Source organism: Oreochromis niloticus, linkage group LG12, assembly GCF_001858045.2.
Source record: "Oreochromis niloticus isolate F11D_XX linkage group LG12, O_niloticus_UMD_NMBU, whole genome shotgun sequence".
Lineage (NCBI taxonomy): Eukaryota > Metazoa > Chordata > Actinopteri > Cichliformes > Cichlidae > Oreochromis > Oreochromis niloticus.
In genome coordinates, this window is record NC_031977.2 from 37,341,260 (window position 1) to 37,354,943 (window position 13,684).

The 13,684-nt window shown below is 45.0% G+C and overlaps 1 protein-coding gene across 1 annotated transcript; it reads left to right on the forward strand.

Annotated features, from left to right (window-relative positions):
- The first annotated feature begins 1,516 nt into the window (after positions 1-1,516).
- On the forward strand, positions 1,517-8,499 carry med27 (mediator complex subunit 27). The gene is made up of 8 exons (XM_013264287.3): positions 1,517-1,759; positions 5,824-5,968; positions 7,394-7,524; positions 7,639-7,732; positions 7,822-7,929; positions 8,008-8,049; positions 8,125-8,202; positions 8,287-8,499. The coding sequence occupies exons 1-8, from the start codon at positions 1,557-1,559 to the stop codon at positions 8,419-8,421; spliced, it is 936 nt and encodes a 311-aa protein (XP_013119741.1). The 5' UTR covers positions 1,517-1,556; the 3' UTR covers positions 8,422-8,499.
- The last annotated feature ends 5,185 nt before the right edge of the window (positions 8,500-13,684 follow it).

The window sequence follows — 13,684 nt, forward strand, 5'->3', positions numbered from 1 at the left end:
GTCAATCAAATGGACCAATATGGCAAGGCCGTGATGATGCACTTGGTAAAGTAAATCCATTGGGCATCTTGGCCTTCAGACAATAATTCTGATGGCTAAAGAACCAAATCAGACAGGCAAAAGAAAACAAACAAACAAACGAAAAACTGATGGCAGAAGATTGGTTAGGCCAGGGGTCGGCAACACCGCTCACGCCTCACAGATGACAGCTTACAGTCCTGCGTAAAGATGAAAGCCTCGATTTGCAGACGCTGTGCGCAGAGGTTCGGGACCAGAAGTCTCATTGTAAACACATCACAGCAGACCCGACGATGTTTGCATGAACATGCTTTTCAGCATCTCTTTATTGACCACTTTTCACACACGGTTGCTGTACGCATACAGCCGGCTGTAGCTTTCCAGCTCACAGCCCAACAACACAACAGCAGAGAGAGCACAGACTTTAAGGCGGTGAGGCGCGATTGCGGGTGCCGCTCAGGTGTGTCCGACTCCCCTGCAGCGGCACTGCAGACCACGCCCCGCCACACACATTAACAAGGTAAAATAGATATTTAGGCAGAATTTTGCAAATATCTATTTATTTATTTTTTTTTAGCAGCATAGTGCTTTTTTTCCAATTACTTTTTAAAAAAAGGGTGGCGGCTCACAACAGTTTTTGTTTGCTACATGGATCATTTTAGTTCAGCTGGGTGTCTTTCCTTTTGTTATATTTCTTTAAGAGTTCAAAATGTGTTAATTACATAAATAAAATGTAATTTTCTCTGTAGCACTTCATGGATTTCATAAGCAACACACCTTAGTTTCTCTGTGGATTCTTTTAAAAAGCAGTTAAAAACTTTTCTGTTCAAACAAGCCTTTTGTTGATCTACGTATTTTATATTCTTTACATTATTTACATTTGATCTTTTACATTGTGTATAATGTCTATTGATTGTATTGTTTATTTTAATATTTGTGTACAGCGCTTTGTGACTGCCTGTCTGTGAAAAGCACTTAATAAATACACTTTACTTACTTACTTTAGTTGTCCGCACAAAGCACAAAATACAATATATACAGTGTTATCTTCATTTTAGATTTCAAAAAGTATTTGCGGCTCCCAGTGTTTTCTTTTGCGTGGAAACCGGGTCCAAGTGGCTCTTTGGGTGTTAAAGGTTGCTGACCCCTGGGTTAGGCCTACCCCTGACCAACTGCCACTCCCTCAGCCTGGGCCTGTTGGAGGTGTCTTCCTGTTAAAAGGGGGTTCCCCGGACCTTCAGTGCTCATTGAGAATCTCAGATGTCAGGTAACACCTCCAGCTCAAAATGCTGGTTTATCCCAAACATGATTTTTGTCTCTGGGGAAGCAGAATGAACAAAGGTCACGGTTACATGTAAACACCTGTGACCTTTAACCTTCTATCTTTACATTTATTTACATCATCATCTAATGACTGTAAGATTGCCTTTCCAAACACAGTCACGTTAAAGTCACGTTTTTGTTTTTTTTTAGTTTTTTTTAAACGCCTTCCTAAACGTCATCAACGCGCGCCAGCAGCGGGGGGGAAAGCAGAGAAGATGGCGGACGTGGTGAATGTCGGAGTGAACCTGGATGCGTTTTCTCACGCCATCAGCGGCATCCAGGCACTGCGCTCCAGCGTGAGCCGCGTGTTCGAGTTCCTGAAGGACGGCATGAAGAACCGCGAGACGCTGGAGGGCCGCGAGAAGCAGTTTATATCCGAATTCCAGGAAAACCTGCAGGCGGTCAACAGAGACCTCAAGTGAGTCCAAACACTGTCCGTCACGATCCAGCCAACAGAAAAACACGCTAACCCCCAGACCAGGGTCCATTCACATTTCTGCTGATTTAAGAGTTAATACATAGAATAACACTGACGGACCACGGTCCATTCATATTTAAGATAAGATAAGATAACTCTTTATTGTCATTGCACAGTCATACATAGTACAATAGTACAATGAAATTGAAAAACTGTCCTACGTCGGCACTACATATAACACAACACGACACGATACGACACAAACAACACAATACAGTATAATAACTTAGTAATAACAAAGAAGAATAAGTGTATTTGTATTGCACACTAATTATTATTGCACCTTGTTAGAAATATAAATATTATTATTGTTACTGTTTTTACACCCCCCCCCCCAAAAAAAAAAGCTCCAGGTAGGTAGCCAGTCAGGTCAGCTATTTGCGTTGATCAGGGCTGTTGTTGTAAAAGCTGTCCTTGAGTCTATTTGTTCGGGACCTCAGCAGCCTGAACCACCCAGCTTAAACACCCGGTGTCCTGGGTGTGTACAGTCCCGTAGGATGCTGCACGCCCTCAGGAGACAGCGAGTGCTGTACAGGTCCTTCAGGGAGGGAAGAGGATGTCCAATGATTTTTTGGGCCATATTGATGACTAGGGCTGCACAATTAGTCGTTAGAAAATCGCGATCTCAATTCATACTTATGTGCGATCTCATTTCCAAATGACAACGATTTAAAAAAAAAAAAAAAAGACGACGACGACGATTGTACCGCATTTTGATCCGGGACATAATCTGCATGAAAACAAGCGCTCACTCTTCCTGCTCAACAAATGACAAGGGCGGAGCCTTATACCACGTGATACAGAAGCCAGCTGGCAGGGAAACGACAACGGAGAGCACGTGAGAGATGACGAAGCTATAAAGGCCAAGAAAGTGACAGGAGAAAATCCGTCCTGGTCAACCACCCAAACATCAATAACGGGAACCTTATACAGCGCTTCCCCATAGCCGTCGAACTCCCGCAGGCACAAAGAAATTACGGAGGCTATCACTTATCACCTGACCAAAGATATGGCTCCCATCAACACTGTGCAAAACGAGGGATTTAGGAAAATGATCAACACCCTAGACAAACGCTACACAGTGCCGTCACGCAACTATTTTTCAAACATTGCACTACCTGCTCTATACACGCAGTGTCGAGCAACGGTGGAGACGGAATTACAAGCAGTACAACATTTTGCAGCAACGACAAAATGTGAGACATTTATTGTTTTTATGTTTATTTATTGTTTTTATGTTCAGTTTCAACTGTTACGAAGTTGATGTGCAGTTAATAAGTGCAATAAATATTTATATTGGAAAAGAAAATCGTGAGAGAATCGTGATCTCAATTCTAAGCAAAAAAATCATGATTCTCATTTTATGCAAAATCGTGCAGCCCTATTGATGACCCTCTGGAGTGCCTTTCTGTGTGCTGTGGTGCAGCTGGAGAACCACACACCGATGCACCGATTCTGCTGATTTAGGAGTTAATACATAGAATAACACTGACGGACCAGGGTCCATTCTAATTTCTGCTGATTTAAGAGCTGATACACAAAGACATGCTGACAGACCAGGGTCCATTCAGATACATAATTTTCTTAGGAACTGATAAAACATTCTGATTCCTGATTCTAACAGCTGCCAAGCACCTACTGTCTGTGTGTCATTTGTGTGGAAACTTGAAATACTGTCCAAAGTGAATTTTGGATCTTCAGAGCAGAAATGCGCCTTCCTTACAGGAATTATTAAAATATAAAGTTCATTTTCTGAATACATCCTAAACTGAAGACGACTTCCCGTCCCACAGAGCAACACTCGGAGTGTATTTTGAGACAAGACAGCAGCTGATGGTCAGGATCACCCTGTCCCGAGCAACAGTTTGACAACCCTCGGAGTATGTGGCAGGGACTAAACACAATCACAGACTTTAGAGGGAAAACCAGCACACCGCAGACCACGGCCTCTCTGTGTGAGGATCTCAACGTATTCTACGCTAGATTCGACACAGCGAACACCATGAGACCGGACAGTGTGCGCACCGCGGATGACGTCAGCGCGCACACTGTGTCTGAGGAGGATGTGCGGAAGTGCTTCAGGAGGGTGAACGCACGCAAAGCTACTGGTCCGGACGGGATTCCCGGCCGCGTCCTCAAGTCATGCGCGGCTCAGCTGGCTGGAGTGTTTACACACATCTTCAACCTTTCCCTCTCTCTGTCTGTAGTCCCAGCCTGCTTCAAAATGGCCGCCATCGTCCCTGTACCCAAATCCTCCACCATCTCCTCATTGAACGACTGGCGACCTGTAGCCCTGACCCCCATCGTGAGCAAATGCTTCGAGAAGCTGGTCAGGGACTTCATCTGCTCCGCACTACCCGACTCACTGGACCCCCTACAGTTCGCATACCGCCACAACAGGTCCACTGATGATGCCATAGCCCTGACACTCCATGCTGCCCTGTCACACCTGGAGAAGAGAGACACGTATGTGAGAATGCTGTTTGTAGATTACAGCTCAGCATTCAACACCATCATTCCCTCGAAGCTGGACAGGAAACTGCAGGATCTAGGACTGAGCAGCTCCCTCTGCAGCTGGATCCTTAACTTCCTGTCTGACAGACGCCAAGTGGTCAGACTGGGCAGCACCACCTCATCCCCCATCACACTGAACACTGGTGCTCCACAGGGGTGTGTACTGAGCCCTCTCCTGTACTCACTCTACACCTACGACTGCACGGCCACTAACAACTCCAACATCATTGTGAAGTTTGCGGACGACACTACAGTGGTGGGTCTTATCACCAACGGTGATGAGACGGCCTACAGGGAGGAGGTCAGCGCCCTGACCCACTGGTGTCAAGACAACCATCTCACCCTCAACGTCGCAAAGACAAAGGAGTTGATAGTGGACTTCCGGAGGTGCAGAGAAGTACACACCCCCATCACCATCAACGGCGCCGCTGTGGAGAGAGTGAGCAGCTTCCGCTTCCTTGGTGTACATCTGGCTGAGGATCTTACGTGGTCAGTACACATAAACAAAACAGTGAAGAAGGCGCAGCAGCGCCTCTTCTTTCTCAGGAGACTGAAAAGATTCGGCATGAGCCCCCGCATCCTCAGGACCTTCTATCGCTGTGCCATTGAGAGCATCCTCACTGGATGCATCACCACCTGGTACGGCAACAGCACCACTTACAACCGCAAAGCTCTCCAGAGAGTAGTGCGGTGTGCTGAACGGATAATTGGAGGTGAGCTTCCCTCCCTCCAAGACATCTACAGGAAGCGGTGCCCGAGGAAAGCGGGGAGGATCATCAAGGACTCCAGTCACCCCAGCCACAAACTGTTCAGACTACTTCCATCAGGAAGGAGGTTCTGCAGCATCCGGTCCCGTACCAGCAGACTGAGAGACAGCTTTTTCCACCAGGCCATCAGACTGCTGAACACGTCATAGACACCTCACCCACTACTGGAACTTCAACATTATGCACTCCATACTGTACATTAATACCACTGTTTTGCACATGTCCGACTACCAACCTCTGTACATTTTATATATCTTATTTTATTGTTTACTCTATTTCATTTGTAAAATATGTATATACACACACACACACACGTAGAAAAACATATTTAGTATACACATCCAATAATGCATATACTCTTATATATTGTACATATATTTATTACTTTCAGATTTAGCCATTTTTATATTTTGCTTGTTTTACGTTGTTGTATTTTTGCACAACTCTGTTGCTTGAGAAGCTCGCACACAAGAATTTCACTCGCATGTACTGTACCAGTGTACCTGCACATGTGACGTGACAATAAAAGTGATTTGATTTGATTTGGATGATTTTAGGTCCATGTTTACTAAGAGTCTAAGTGTAATCAGCCACGCTCGAGCAGGCTGAAGTGAGCCTGACCTCTGACTGTTATTTTATGACTTTTTAATCCTAAACACTAAACGTTTGTACAGTTTGACTTTCTCTGGTGACTAAAAACCCGTCTCTCTGTCTATCTGTCAGTGAGCTGGAGCGTCTCAGCGGATTGGTTGGTCGCCCCTCAGAGTCCCACCCCCTCCATAACAGCGGTCTGCTGAGTCTGGACCCGGTGCAGGACAAAACTCCTCTGTACTCTCAGCTGCTGCAGGCATACAAGTGGTCCAACAAGGTAACCGCTAACGTGCACTTCCTGTTCATTGATGATGACCTCAGAGCAGCCGCCCTGCTCACAGCGAGATCAAAGTGGACGTGAACCTGGACATGTATTTCCACACAGAGCCCTGCTGTAACACACCGTCACAGATTTAACAATTCAAGAAAGGCATGTTTAGCACCATCATAGCTAACTGAGCGGAGGAGACGTCAGCTGAGCGACAGTGTAGCGGGGTCACTGTTCCCTGCAGTTCATGAACGGTCCGTGTCTTTAGCAGAGAGTAGCTCTGTTGTTGGCTGGCTGCTCTGAAACAGGACGTTTCTCTTGTTCGCCGTAATGTGCGGGTTTGCAGACACGTCATGATGAGGACTGTTTGAGTCAGGTGACCCAGTGCCATCAGCACTGTGCATCTCATATTTCACGACTTTGGGCGTATTCATCAAATACTGGCTTTTGGGGCTTGACGAGTTTGTCCACATACGATGGTTAAAATGGCGTTATTGTAACCATCGAGTATGGGTTGCCATGGAAATATTATGGTGTCTGCGTGCGTGTTTCTATCATACCAGACATGGAAATGTGGCGATGGCGGGAGTTTGAGACTCGCTGTCGATTTCAAATGAAGACGGCAGCACCACGAACCAGCTGAAAAATCACCCACTGCAAAATGACAAGTGTTTTAAACTCAGCGTGTGATCGTCTCCACTCACCACAGGACACAAACCTGCTGTGTCGGTTTTATCGTCGCTGTTTGGACTTTAGCTTCTGTCGTGTGAGGTCTTTTATTTGACTGTTTCACATGTTATAAGCACAAAGGACGACCTTTGTAACCGCAGTTGTTTGTTTTGTTTCAGTTTGTTTGTTAAAGTCGAGTGTTGACCGCAGACAGATATGCTGGTGACAAGCCTCTGTGTGCAGCTGATGGTTCATAGCGTTTTCAGACGAACAGAATCAGCCCCCCGCCTCTGATACCCCTTCAGCTGTGTCTCATTAATCAGCGAGTTCTTGATCGCGACTCTTCAGTTGCTCTGAGCATGTCGGGCACACCTGAGCTCGGGTGCTGTGATGTTGGTCCACAGCTGGAGCTCATGGAGGTGACTCCACAGAACAAGCCAGCGGCGGCCCTCATTTATGAAGGCTGAAGATGAGTCCTTCCACCGTCACTGTCGTGTTTGCAAAAACATGGACGTGATAAAACCACTCCCTGTAAACTGGTCAGAGGTCAGAAAGCTGCAGGGACCACCCACCCGGATGCTGCCTCCATGTTTTTTACTGTCTGACAGTCAGACAGACAGAGGACGCTGGGATCGTCCTTGTGTGGACACTTGTGGGGTCGGACGTAGGCTGAGCGTCTGACCCCACAAGTGTGAGGAAAACGTTTAATCCATGTTTAGAGGCCCCGCCTACCGTCAAATCCTCACTGTGTGTTTGTGTGTGTAGTTGCAGTATCACGCTAGCTTGGCCTCCAGTTTGTTGAACCAGCAGTCGCTGAAGCGATCAGCCAATCAGATGGGAGCCTCAGCCAAGAGACGGCCCAAAGTCCAACCCAGTACTCTGGTACTGCCTCCACAGTGAGTACTATTGCACAAAATACTACAACAGTGCTACTGTACACTATTTCACACCTTTATGCTGCGGTTCCCCTGGTTTATCCTTTCACACTAACACACGGGCACCTGTCACAGGTATGTGGATGATGTCATCTCTCGCATCGGCAGGCTGTTTCCTGATATGACCATTGAGCTGTTCAGACCCAACGGGACGTCGGCTGTGCTCCTGGTAGTAGAATACACACTTAAACACACTTTGTGCCCACAGGTGTTTTCAGACCAGGTAACAGGTGTCTGTCTCACCTGTCTCTGTCCCAGGTGACTCTGGGGAAGGTGCTGAAGGCCATCGTTGTGATGCGGTCGCTGTTTATCGACAGAACCATTGTTCGAGGATTCAACGAAAACGTTTACAACGAGGATGGAAAGGTGAGTGTTCGCCTGACAGGTAACAGCTCATTATGTGTCCCAGGTAACCATGGTAACCTGTTCTTTTGTCCTCGTCAGCTGGATATCTGGACCAAGTCCCAGTACCAGGTGTTTCAGAAGGTAAGAGTTCTCAGATGCATAGAAGTTGATATGTGGGCCTAGCATGCAGAGCCCTGATCAACCAGGTGCTTGCAGGTAACAGACCACGCCACCACCGCCCTGCTGCACTACCAGCTGCCTCAGATGCCAGACGTCGTTGTGCGGTCTTTCATGGTGAGAGTAATCGGGCACCAGAGTAATCTAATTGCCCTCTGTCGTTGCCTGTCTATCTCTGACCCCTTTGTGTCCCCCTCTCAGACCTGGCTGCGGAGCTACATAAAGCTCTTCCAGTCGTCCTGTCAGCGTTGTGGCCGTTTCCTGCAGGACGGACTTCCTCCAACGTGGAGGGACTTTAGGACCCTTGAGGCATTTCATGACACCTGTCGCATGTAACAGGACACTTCCTGTTTATCTGTAAAGTTTTTCTTTGTTATGTAAAGGTGTTTCAATAAAGTTTGTTTTGTACAGATGTGTGATTGAAGCTGTTATTGATGTCTGCTGAGCCGTGAGCCTGTTCATGGCTTAAATTTATTTATTTATATATTTTTACAAAGTTTGCTTTCTGCATGCAAAAAACCCAAAGTTGAGTCAAATTCCTTATTTCTGTGCACAAACTTGGCCAAATAAAGGTGATTCTGATAAATATTGCCCAGGGAAACCTGACTGCCAATATAGGCAAGACCCCAGGTGCAGGCTGTGTAAAGATGCCCCTGAGACAATCCGGCACATAACAGCAGGGTGCAAGATGCTAGCAGGCAGGGCATACATGGAGCGCCATAACCAAGTGGCCGGCATAGTGTACAGGAACATCTGTGCCGAGTATAACCTGGAAGTCCTGAGGTCAAAATGGGAGACGCCCCCAAGGGTGGTGGAGAATGACCGAGCTAAGATCCTGTGGGACTTCCAGATACAGACGGACAAAATGGTGGTGGCTAACCAACCGGACATAGTGGTGGTAGACAAACAGAAGAAGACGGCTGTAGTGATCGATCTAGCGGTCCCGAATGACAGCAATATCAGGAAGAAGGAACACGAGAAGCTGGAGAAATACCAAGCACAGTCCTGGGAACAGCTAAGATACTGCAGGACCCTCAAGCTCCCAGGCTTCTGGTAGAGGACCTGAGCTTGGAGGATAGACCGCCCGCAGGGGCAAGAGGAGAATAATTATCTATATACATAAATACAAATGGTAGACTGCGTGTGACGACAAACAGGGACTGTTAAAAACTGGCTTTATTTTCTAAAAGACAAACAGCAGCAGCTAAATCAGCACACACACAGCAGCAGGCCTCGCTTCATCCTGTTTAGCACAAGTGAAAAACATGAATTGGTGGTATAATGGATAAAAGACAGTGTCTTTTTCTCATTAAAAGTAATCAAAAGTACTTTGGGGACCTTCAGCCCTCAGAACTAATACTTAGTAAAGCAACATCCACCAAATTTAAACGTATAATTGAGCACAGGGAGAGGAGCTACAGTCCATGCAACTCTGGCTGGGAACCCCCACACATGCAACATGTTTACTAGCAGTGTCGTACTGATTAACGTCCCACTATAACAGTGACACTTGGAACCTTCGTATTACGAAGATTCTCTTTAAACAATAAAAACTAAAATCTATACAACGCTCTGTACATTATATCTGAACAGCCGTCACTAAAGCTGCCCCACTGTGTTTGTGTCCGTGACAGTTCCACAGAGCTCTGACTGGAATATCAGATTAGAGTTACATCATTAATCACCAACATCAGTACTGTAGCATCATGCTGTAATGATCGTAGACATGTTGGTTTGTTTGCTAGGTAAGGGACGTGAGTCAGTTTGAATCATATCTGACAGACACACAGATTCTGAAGTGTCAACAAAACCTGAGATTTGCAGGTACCATACCAGGACGCTCTCAGCAGGGCCGGGGGGATTGTCACTGGGCCAGCCTCCTGAGGAAGTGCGTCCTCAGCAGAGCCTTCTTCACCAGGTGTGTGACGTTGGCAGTCCAGGACAGATCCTAGACTTCAGTTCAATTCATCCGTTTTCTTCTGGTTATCGACTTCAGTGACCCAGGGGGCTAGGCTGGTGACCTGGACATGTCGCCAGTCTGTCACAGGGAGACCGACAACTACTCCAGCTCACATCCACACCTACAGAATCCACAGTTAAGCTAACCCCACGCATGGCATGTTTCTGGCCTTTAAGAGGAAGCTGGAGAGACCCCACACTGTGGATTTGAGCCCAGGACCTTCTTGCAGTGGGGCGTGACACCGTGCTGCCCTTAATTCTCTTCAGTAATGTCAAGTCCCATAAATGTCATCCGGCTGACTCTGACACTGATGTAAGTATTTAATACATTCTGACCTTTGCCCTTTAACAGGTGACCTGCTGATATGTGATTGAACAGCCGAGCATTTCAATACAGCTTTCATATTTTTCCATGTTTAATTCCTACAGACTGGAAATCAGCAGATCAATACTCCATATTCGATGGATTCTCCTCATTGATCTGAGGCTTGTTTCCATTTACTTCATATTAATAGCAGCTGTATTACCGATCACTCACTCAATTGATCAATAATCAGATCCAGTTTATTTATACAGCATATTTAAAAACAAAGGACAAAAACAAAGGACAAAACCACTCACGTTAAAACAAAGCACATCAACTCACACCGATCAAGCGCTACCAGAAAAAAAAATGTTCTCAAAAGAGACTTGAAAACAGCGAAGATGCCTGTCTATTACTGAAAGGCAACGTGTTCCAAAGTTTGGGAGCCACAGTTGAAATAGCTCGTCCTCCTCCAAGTTTCAGACAGTTTTTGGGATAATCAAAAGGAGCTGGTCAGCTGATCTAAGGGCCCGTGAGGGAACATGAGGCTGAAGTACATCAGAAAGGGACGAAGGAGAAGGACTGTTCATGAGCCAACGTTAGGACTTCTGTGATAAATAGGAAGCCGAGGAAGAGAGGTCAGGATCGGTGAGATATGTTCATGCCTGTGTGTGAGAGACGGGCAGCAGCATTTTGAACAAGCTGAAAACGTGAGAGGGACGCTTGGCTGACTCCAGCATGCAGTGTGTTACAAGCCGAGGTGAGATAAAGGCATGTTTTATTTATATCAGTCACGCCTTGACAAACCTGACTTCAGCTGTGCTGTTTGCCTTAACAGGAAAAAGCTTTTCTTGGAACACAGAACTGATTGTTTATTAAATCTAAAATCCGAGTCCATGACTCCCAGAGCTGTTTGATAAATGACCCAAGCCAACCATAATTAAGAAGTGGGTTGTGTGAGGTATTATTAGGCCTGAATATAATTACCTGTGTTTTGCTTTCATTGAAGCTCAAGACGTTCAGAGCCATCCAAGCCTCGGCATCTTTGAGGCAGTTTGAGGTGGATGGAGCCTTTAATCAATCAATGAATTATCCGCTCAATCAGTCAGGAGCTTTGATAAAGGTGAATATTTCTGTAGGTCTTTAATGGCCTCTAAAGCTCACACCTTTTATTTTGAAGGACTTGGTGTGGCTGTCAGCTGATATAAGGTGACTGCAGCACACCTGGACTCTGCTGATATTAGAGTCACACGTTCTTAAACTTTGATTTTAATGTAAGTTTAAAATAAAATAATGCTGGTTTCAGTCTGAAGGTTTTTATTTTGAACTATCATCACTGCGGGCAGGAAAGGGTTAAAGTGGTTCACCTGGAGGACAGGTGAGGCTCGTTACCAGACTCGCGTCTGTCATTAATTCATTCTCTTCTGTAACTCACCTTAATCATACGCCCAAACAGGTGAGTCACCCCGAGGGTGTTTTTTGTTATCCAGCTTCACTGAACCAGCCAGCATGCTGAGGTCATAGGACAGCGGTCATCGGCTCTGTAAGTCAGTAAGTCCAGGTAAGCAGCAGTCCAGAACTTACCTGCTGCTTACCTGGATATTAAACATGAAGGACACAGGCTGATGACGTCATCTGGGTGGTGTTTATGTGAGTCTAAAACTAAAAGGTCCTGAAGAAGGACTCCAAACAGATCACCTGATGTAAGTCATCAGGCTGTGATTTGAACAAAGAGGAACAAAAACCTGTGAAGGTGATGTGTTTGTTTCTGCTGCACAGGTGTTCCACAGTAACTCCTCCCTCATTCAGGTGGACTAATTCGTGGTTATCCTAAACACAGCAGCAGACTTGATGTAATTTGATCACTCTGACCACCGTCCCAGACGAAATCCTCAACACTTTCATGCTTTTTGTCTCACATCAACAATCCACATTGTTTTATGGCTCTCTTCTCCCCTCTGGTGGATTATCTGTGCACTGCAGACAGCTCAAAAAATGAGTGACATCTTTCGGTTAAAAACTTTAAATATAACAACAAATCCAAAGAAGATTTTCTGCTGAAACTGTGAAAATCAGTTTTATTCCATGAATCTCTCTCGTGGTCAGTAATACGCTTTAAAAAGATTTAAATCCTAGGAATTAAAATAACAATAAAGAAACATGAAATCTGCTCTTGTGGTAATAATCGTTGTGCTACAGGTTTAAATAAAGTTTCTAAAATGTTTGAAACTCAGCAACATTTTAAAAATCTATGATTTCAGTTTTATGCTTCAGAAAAAGTTTGATAGTTACCACCAGACAGTGTTGGTCAAATTACTTGAAAAACGTAATCAGTAACTAATTACTGATTACTTCCCCCAAAAAAGTAATCCCGTTACTTTACTGATTACTTATTTTCAAAAGTAATTAGTTACTTAGTTACCTTTTAAAAACATGATTTACAACCTGAATAGGTAGTAAAGCGATAGATCTTTCAGGCCAATTCTACCTTTTCTGCATAATCCATCATATCAAATGAGAAAGTCTCTGTGTAAAACTAGTTTAAAAAAATTAAATTATATGCAACATTCTCTGACTGGAAGAAATTTGTTTAACATTTAAACCTATTTTCTGCACATTCCAGCACATAAAATAAAATCTGTTTTTGTGTTTACACTCAGTCTTTCAAATAGATGCAAGTGAAACACAGCAGAAAATAAATAAAATCAAAGACTCAGCGGTCCTGTTGCTCTATTTTCACCTGTTTAGCAGGAGTGGGGTAGGCGCAGGTTTGTCCTGTTGCAGGTGTGTCGTAGCAGTCAGTGGAAGGATCTGGGAATTTCACATTCCCGTGGCAGCCTACTCGGTGCTTGCTCGGACGTTTAGAGGAAGTTTTCTTCCAACGCACAGCGGACACTAATGTTTTTGTCACTTTTTATGGAATCAAACTCAAAGTAAGGTCAGTGCTTCCACACTTTAAACGCTGCACGCTCATACTCTCTCCTGCACTCGATATATTATCCATTGTTGATCTGCACACAGCTGTTGCCACGAACATCGCACTCGCTTACGTCACTGTCATGAGACACTCTTGCAAATAAAATCACGGTTTAGTAACGCAGTGTGCTTACGGGAAAGTAACAGTAATCTAATTACCTTTTTTGCAATAGTAATTCCTTACTTTACTCGTTGCTTGAAAAAAGTAGTCGAATTACAGTAACACGTTACTGCCCATCTCTGCTACCGAAGCAGGCCAGGTGTGCAGCAGGTGATGTGTTTGGTGGAGTTTGTTTTATGATTACATTTTTAAAAATGTAATTAGAATTTTTGTTTGTTTTTTAAAAAGAGAAAGTCCAA